The following is an 8,779-nucleotide window of genomic DNA, read 5'->3' as shown; positions in this document are numbered from 1 at the left end:
TGAAGCGGATGGATCACATACGACAATATCAATGTTCCTGTCCATGGCGAACGCCCTTGGTTAGGCTTGTGAAAAGTGGCTGTCCGAGTTCTTCGCAAATAAGAAAGGGGCTTCTATGAGGGGGTTATTATGAAGTTGCCGTGTAGATGAAAACAGATTATCGAACGAAACGGCGATTATTTCAACTAAATCCGATCACTGTAACACTTTTTATAGGCATTGAGTAAAGAGCAAAAAAGCGGAATGGGGATATTTGCCAACCCAATATGTTGGGTTACTTCGACGATCATGTTTTTTTTTTTTTAATTTACACCACTGGAGATCACAAATTAAAAGGTTTTGAAAAGTGAATAATTATAATTGAACATATTTCGATAACTACAATACGAACCAGACGAACCGTTTTCCATGGAGTGAATATTTAAATAGTTCATGGAAAATGTTTCAAAAATAACGATAAAAGAACTATGAAGCTAATATTTTTATAAACTTAAAGAGTTGCGCTAGTTATCCTTCATATCTCACAAACTGCTGGACAGTTTTAAATAAAATTTCGTGCGAACAATTACTTCTTGGTCGATCTTGAAAATGCAAGGTATCGGCCCATACTTTTCCCTAATCTCTGGTGGGCTTTTAGACGATGTATATGTGAGACGATTTATAATATGAAATAAGTGGTCATATTTTTTCCGATATGTCTATAAATTAGATCAGATCAGATCTCTATATACCAGATTGTTATATAATATATATCAAATATAGAGGGATAATTTAACGAAATAACCAAATAAATCCGTACATTTGGTTAAAGGCAAAGTTATTCTTACTACTGTAAGCAGTCAACACTTTTCCTCAACACAAATGTGATGAATATCTTAATTTTTGTTAGTCAAGTCGATTTTGAAATAAATATTTCATAAATAATATTAAGCAATATATAGGACTGGAGACTATTGACATTTAATGAAAATATAAAAAAATTAAATCAGACATATTGAAAAAATTCCTTGAAATTTGAAATAAATTTTAACGAGGAAAAAATTGATAAATAAATCCATTATGGAACCATGAAATGTCTGCAGGGAATATTTGTCGAAATAAGAATATTGCTTGGTCACCAAAATTTCAATATCTGATTTCGCAAACTTTCTTTAGTATGGAGTTATTTGAAACGCGAATAATATGGCTATAATCGTTAGATCATTGATAAACTCAAGTAAAACATTCGGGCCGAATTCAACGTTATTGCATCTGAGGTACTCGCAAAAGTAATTTAAACATATTACGGTTTTGGTTCTTTACGATACCAGATGGAGAGCTGTCACGTTGTTCACTAGGAGTAGTCGTTCTTTAGGGTGTCTGCGCTTGACACAAATGTTAAAAGGGTATGTGCCTTCACTATTGATACTTTTTCCAAATTCCCATATAGTGAGGTCCCCAAATGCCGACGACTTGTACCTTGTTATTGACATTTCCATAAAGTCCACTAGAATGGGGATAATAATTATATATGGCTATATTATATCCAAGATTATACGTTCATTTAACTTTGCTAGGATATCTCACATATTAACCGATATATACGTTATACAGTCCACTTGAAATGTAAATTCGTATTTGCGGTATATGGGGGATTGAGGAAGTATCGATCTGATTTTGTTATAAGAAAATCTATTATAAGGAAAACATCTGTTCTGAATTTCTTTATAATATCTTATAGCGTTTTTAGACAAGAGCTAATTGATCAATTAACTGGCTCTGTTACTTTAATTAAAACGATTAAAACGCTTATTAAGACCGATTTACCATACAAAATTAAATCTACATTTGCTTTTAATTGAATTTTAATCGACTTGAAAATCAAATGCAACTCTGCGACAAAGACGTAGGATATACGTTCTTTGTCTGCGAATGGCTGAATTTTTTTTCAAAAAAAGCTACGGTAGATGTCGCTGCTAAAATATTAATCAACTGATGAAACTTACCAATTTCTTATGAAAAGCAAAGATAAAAATGTAGAACAGCTGATCGATTATCGAGTGTCCGGAAGTATAAAAAAGGCTTTCTCAATAAAAATTTTAATTGATCAATTAACTTGGCTGTCTAAAAACGCTATTAATTCATTATATTTGCCCAATTCAAATAAAATCCATCGCAATAATTTTCAGCAGTGTTTATTTATATAATTTAAAATAATTTTTATACATTATTATGAACTCACGATATTTAAATGTATATTAATTACCAGGAAAGACAATTTTAAACTTAAAATAAACAAATTCTTTTAAAACACAAAACCAATTTTCAATGAATTAAACGATATGTAACGCAACAACAAATCAAATTGAAGCGCACAAAACTTATTAAATACTATTAAAATTAAAAGAAATGAGAGAGAGAGAGAGAGTCAAAATTTATGAGTATCATTTGTGGTTATAAAATATCAATAAACTAAATTAATGTGTAGTGTGCTTAGTTTCGTTGTAGGAAATGTATTACAAAAAAAATTAAAATGGTTTAGTAGTAGTTAGTAAATAATTTTTAATTTAAAAAGTCAACAATTTTAATACTCGTTTCGCCGCCCTTACACACTAACAACAGTTAGTAGTTAGGTTAGAATGTTAGAATGTGTGTGTGTATGATTCAATTTAGTAATCCTTGATGGGCGCATATTTATGCATTTTTCTTTGTCTTTAAATATGATTAAATTTAAATTTTTAAACATTTTAAAGTGTGGCAGACAAGAGGAACTATTTGCTAAAGCAGCAAATGAATTAAGTCTTAGTGTGCTTAGTTAATGCTGAAATTAGTTAAGTGTCATGCCATTCACAAACTGTCACAATATTTTCATTATATAGTCAAATTTTAAAAACTTTCAAAAATTCGAAAACTTAGTTTTAGGCGCCAAAGCCCACTCTACAAAGCAATACTTACAAAATGCAATACAATTTCAAATTAGCGCTGCCACTTTGTTGGAGTCACATTGTGCTCTCTCTTTACTAATATTCTAGCAAATTTATTATAAACTTAAATAAATTTTATAAATATTTATTACAAAGTAGGGCAAGCCTGTAAGCATGCTATGCTTTTCGTGCACTACTCCATAGTTTACGTTACGTTTTATGTGCGCTCCCTTGCGCTATGTTCACTACGCTTTCGCTGCGTCGTCGTCGTCTTCGTTGTTCTGCTCTCTTCTTGTTGTGGTCGTGTGTGTGCTCGTTTATGATCGTTATGTTTGCGGTGGCCATCATGTTGTCCAGTAGTATTATGTCGTCCATTTATGTTTTGCGAGCTTTTACTGTGTCTAAAAGAGAGAAAGAGAGAAAAAGAGCAGCGTGTAAGGTTTTATATTCTTATTGTGTACGAAATGTATTTTTACGAAATGACACTACATACGAGGAGTACAGGCTACAAAGTGACGAACGGAAATATATGAGAATGTCAGCGTATTTACTATATTTATTAATAGTGAATGTTATTAAGTATATCAGTGGAGTGGAAAATGTTGCATGAAGAAGCAGCTGGGATAACGATATTTTATGAAATGTATTTTGAGTATGAAACTTCCAATATACCAACTTTTTTTTAAAACAATTTACTGTTCCACAAGTTTAGAAAAATGTTGAGTCAAACTCCTAAACCGACGATTATATTTAGTAGTAGTAGCAAGGTAGAATCCCCATAAGCTGATGAACGATTCAATTTGTTGATAACGCACTATGTGATGACCACTCCAAAATATTTCATAATTAAGGGAACTATCTCGAGGAAGTTTAACGAAAATTTGAAAGGAAATTAAACCTGAGCCAAAATTTGGAATATTGGAACATAAACGAATCTCATACATTTTTGAAAACTTGGATGTTTAAGTGGATATTTTAGACGATAGAAGAACTAGACGATAGACATCTATTAAAAACCCAAATAAAAAACTTTGCATTTCGAAGAGATTATATCATCATCTTTGTCATATTTATGACTATAAAGAAAGAGCTTAAAATATGGTGTTTATAAATATTTGAGTCAAAAGTTGCATTAAGAGCTTTGGCCAAACGAAAAATATCTTCTATATAATCACCTACAGTGATAGAATAATATATTCTATAGAGGAATTTATGGTTTTCATGTAGTTTATTCGGCTGAAGTAGGGTCAAATAAAAGAATGAGGTAAATGTACTTATTATAGTTTGGAATATATATTGAAATGAGGTCAGTAGACCTGGTTCAAATAATAGATTATATTAGATAAGAAATCATCAAGAAAAAATTCAAAGTTCTTTGGAAGACCTTTATCTAAAGAATGGTCGAAATATGGCATTGAAAAAATAAACTAAGTAAGAGGAAGAGAAATGTATTATTGAGTGATCACATTGATATCAGAAAAATGATAAAGACTTTCATATTTAATATATTTGCTGAGCCAACTCATCGACGCTTTGCCCTATGAATTGATCTATGTCAAGTGAAAGACAGATTCTCAATTAAATTTCTCTCAAAATGCTCTTAAAGATCTAAGGAACACATGTTTTGAGGTTAAGAAAGGTTGAGGTTGAGCTATGCGAAATAAAAGGAAAAATCAAAGAGGATCGAAAAAATATAGAGCTCGGTTTATGGTTATCGGTAAGCTAAAGAAAAGAGACACTGAAATTTTGAAATCAGTGAGTATTAGATTAATATTGGTTTGAATGGAACACAAATTGTACTAAGAATTGATCTATGTCATATAAAAGACAAATTCTCAATTAAATTTCTCTCAAATAATTCTCTCAAAATGCTCTTGAAGATCTAAGGAACACATATTTTGAGGTTATGAAAGGTTATGTTGAGCTATGCGAAATAAAAGGAAAAAAAAACATAAACAGTTCTTGAGGATCTAAAGAATATAGAGCTCGGATTAAGGTTATCGAAAATCTAAAGAAGAGAGACAGTGAAATGTTGAACATCAGTGAGCATTAGATTTGTATTGGTATGAATGGAATACAAGCAAATAAAATAGAAAGTAAAATACAAAATCGTAGAGAAAATGTATCGTATAGAAATCAATAAATATGGAAGCTGTCTTCCAATAGACAGAAGGAATTCTAGAGGAATTTTTGAAAAAAGAGGATGAAGAAGTTTTATCGAATTACATTTAAATTGTAGCTTAGTATGTAGCAACTAATTACCAAAAGTATGACAGCTAAAATTGAAACTACAACCTAAGAAGAGAGGTAATACAATGCAAGGTATGAAGGGGTAAAGACTATCATTTATAGGTTATATGATGTTAGCGTGAAAGAGATACTAAATACTTCAAACTACAAATACAATAAAGATTACACAGCAAACGAGACACTGCTACTGTATGGCAAACTACGAGTAAGTTAAACAAAAGAGGCAGAGAGAGAGAGAGTGATAATAAATATGGGCAATGGTGAATATAACTACGAATAGAGTAGAGCGCAAACAAACTACGAGAGCGTGTGCTTTTCAAGCCAAAACGAGATTAACCAAGACATACTACTGCTACGTGGAAAATATAAGTAGATAACGGTAAACGTAATTTTAACAAAAAATGCTCTCTTACACTGTGAGAATGTAAAAACATATCCACAAAAATTTTGCATTTAACAATGACGAGAGAGTGCTGGATTGTTTGTTTTTGTTTTTTTTTTTCTTTTTTGCTACGTGGATATGGCACACAAATACACACACACTCACACACATGTAATAAATAATTTAAAACTGAAGTGCATTTATGAGAGCAGTGAGCTGGTACTAGGTAGATGAGAGTACGTGTGTATGCGCTTTTTTTTTGAATTTTGCGATTTTTATTTTCAAAATGTTTACATCTCGAAAAGCACCCAAAATGCTGTTAATATATAAGCGGTATATATTTTTGTGGTGAATATCTCTCTAATGATGTGGTGCAAACGCATGTTGACTTTTAGGAACACGCTCTTGTGCTCAGCGTGAGTTGCTGTCTTTTTAATTGAGATCCATTTTGTATAAATTTTAGTTTATGATTTCCTTCACAGTTCATTTCCTTCCTTTTGATTTTCGATTTTCACGAGCATTTTTCTCTTGCTCTCACAAGCTCTTTCTCTCTATCTGTTAAGCTTTAAGCTTTGTGGTGAATTTCAACAACTTCCGGTTCTCTTTCTCACTTGCGCACTACTGCTCCTTCGCTCTCACTACGAGCATGTGCACAATGCGAACGGATGATGCGTCGAGACATGACTACGCATTGTGCGCAAACGCTGCGGCCGCTCCGGTCGGTGTAGCGTATCGGCGTGCCAAAATGTCGCCAACTCATCGGTTGGTTGCGTCAAATTCAACGGCTGTGCTTCAACTTTCGCCGGCGTTGCATATAATAAATAATTATGATAAATATGACTCGCGTCTGAGGGCCGCTTACCGGGCGCGGCTGGTAAATAGGGTAGGAATGCGAATGAGGAGGTGGTCGATTGTGTTTGCGATGGTTTGCGCGCACATGGGAATGTGAGGGGCAAGGGTAAAGCGCTACGTTTACGCATAATGCGTTGCAATGAACATTTACGTAATGTCGACTGATTGGAATATGTGGGTTGTGCGGGTGCATACGCAACAGGCGGTATGATTTGTGCATAAATCTGATGTTCATATGTAATGGGCAACGAGGATGGAGATGGGGATGTTGTTGCTGTTGGCGTTGGTGTACTAGGATTTATGGGTATAGGTATGAGTGATCTATGACGCTTGCGGCGTGTGCGCGGCGGTGGTAATGGTGCCACCTCCGTACAATAGTCATATTGTGTTGCGGTTAAGCTAGCATGTTGTGTCGCAGCATTTGTATGCGCTTTAAGCTCTGACTTCAGTCGCGCATAATTTTCGTGACATTCATGTGGTGTGCTGTGCGTCATAGCAGCAATTGTGGTTTGCGTCTGTACTAAACTCTCACTACTGTTGCTATCGGTTTGTGTATGTGGTAAATTCGTTTCGGTTTCGTATACGTACGTTGGTGTGGTGGCTCGTTCGTGCGGCTTCTCAATGGCGTTTGAGGTTGCTTTCTTGTGTTCGCGTGTTTTACTGGACATTGTACCGCTATGTGCGGTTAGTGAATGTTGGTGGTGCTCACTACTGCTGTGGTGCTGGGTTTTGCTGGTTGAGTGACCTGTGAATGGTGGGCAACAGTTTGAGAAAACGTTACAGGCTATATTTGTTTTTTACTTAGTGGGAACATAGTGGGTTAAATTGATTAGTTTTTTTATTATTTTTTTTATTTTTGTAATTTTTTTTTATTTTTTTTGACGACGTGTTTATCATTAGGTTCTACTTGGGGGAGGAGTAATCGCAGTTGCTTAAAAATTTGCAGTGTGATTTTTTTTTTGATTAGCTACAATTAGCGCCAACTGTTTCAAACTTTTGTGCTTCGGTGCATACAAAAATATTGCTTGAGAGTACCAATTTGTGGTGCAAGGTGCAAAGTGCGAGCGTTAAACATATTTTTATCATATTATGTTTACTGCTAACCTAAGAGTTTTGTGTAGTGTTTGCGGCTGTGTAGCACCCATTATTAAGATGCCCAAAACAAGCAGCTCTGCAAAAAATATATATGCATACATATTTACAGTTGAATTAAGAAACAAAATACACGTTTAGAAAGCAAACATATGCGTTACAAAATCACAAATCCACCTACAGCGTTTACTTTTCTACACGCGAGCGTTATACCGTTATGCGAAGCACTCAAATATGATTGACACTTACCTCGCGATTTGGATTGCAACTCCTTTTCGCGCTCTTTCTCATGTGCCTTCTCGCGCTCGCTGGTGGAACGATGATGTCCGGACGCACGTTGCTCCGTGCTGGACGCTTTGGCATCATCCGTACGTCCGACGCGTAGCGAACGCAATAGACGCACACCAGCGCTAGTGCGTGCCTTCTCCGTGGCATTGCGTGAGCTGGAGTGACGTCCGCTACTGCCAGCGTTGGTGGCAGGTTCTTCACGTCGCTTGTTGCTGCTACTGCTGCGTCCACTACTTGCGGTGCGCTGTTGTTGCGGCACAGTCACGCACTCACCGCGTTCCTCTCGCTGAGAGGCATGCGTAGTGCTGCTGGCCGCGCGCCGTCGCTGCTCAACATCTCGACTGCTTGTTGTTGTCGTGTGATGTCCATGTTTGTCGTGATGGCTATCCTTCTTACTGCTACCGCTGCTACGTTGTCGTTCACCACTACGACCCGTTGTGCCACTCGTAGAGTTCGAGCTACGTTTACTCTTCATGCGTACACGTTGTTCCTCGCGTGGGTTTACCTCATCGCCCGATGAATATGGCAAACGCGCTGAACGCTGTGATTCACGTGAACTGGAGCGCTGCTGTTGTTTGCTAACGCTTTTGGCTTGTATTTTCGTTGTGGCTGTTGCGTTGGTGCGCGTCGGTTTCGGTGTACGTATGTTTTCGTACTCACGTTCGCTGGAGAGTGAACGCGAACGTGCACGCGGACAACTTTCTACTGACGATTGTGATGAAGTACGCACTCGTGTGGTTGTATCGTGTGGGCTGGGTGAAGTGGTTGTGTGACGTGCGTGGCGTTTGGCTTCGGAGGCTAGCGTGCCACGTGACATTTTCACCGCAATGCATGTGTCGTTGGGTTTTTGGGTGACCAATTTCTCTTCGATCGTTTCTAGTGGTTTGGAGTCGCGTCTATGGAGCGATGAACGTCGTCGTCGCCGATCTTTATGGGCGGCCTCATCGGAGAGCGCCTGGAGATGAGAGAAAGGTGAGGAAATCAGTACGGAATTCAAGAGTGTAGGCAAACC

The 8,779-nt window shown here is 36.4% G+C and overlaps 1 protein-coding gene across 11 annotated transcripts in view; it reads right to left on the bottom strand.

The window, feature by feature from the left end:
* Positions 1-2,503: 2,503 nt before the first annotated feature.
* The window catches only part of LOC105208490 (pneumococcal serine-rich repeat protein), a 123,521-nt gene continuing 117,245 nt past the window's right edge, over positions 2,504-8,779 (bottom strand). For 8 of the 11 annotated variants that reach the window (XM_011178363.3, XM_029037938.2, XM_054226986.1 and 5 more), the window contains 3 exons: positions 7,729-8,722; positions 6,976-7,132; positions 2,504-3,304 (listed from right to left, as the gene is read on the bottom strand). In XM_011178363.3, coding sequence (XP_011176665.2) covers positions 3,121-3,304; positions 6,976-7,132; positions 7,729-8,722 — 1,335 coding nt within the window. In that variant the 3' untranslated portion in view covers positions 2,504-3,120. Of the gene's footprint in view, positions 3,305-6,975; positions 7,133-7,491; positions 7,559-7,728; positions 8,723-8,779 lie in introns of all 11 variants that reach the window. The other 3 variants (XR_003752037.2, XM_029037939.2, XM_011178367.3) reach the window with 3 other exon arrangements.

Source organism: Zeugodacus cucurbitae, chromosome 3 (assembly GCF_028554725.1).
Source record: "Zeugodacus cucurbitae isolate PBARC_wt_2022May chromosome 3, idZeuCucr1.2, whole genome shotgun sequence".
NCBI lineage: Eukaryota > Metazoa > Arthropoda > Insecta > Diptera > Tephritidae > Zeugodacus > Zeugodacus cucurbitae.
The sequence above is the reverse complement of the archived record's forward strand: the minus strand, read 5'-3'. Positions and strand labels throughout refer to the sequence as shown.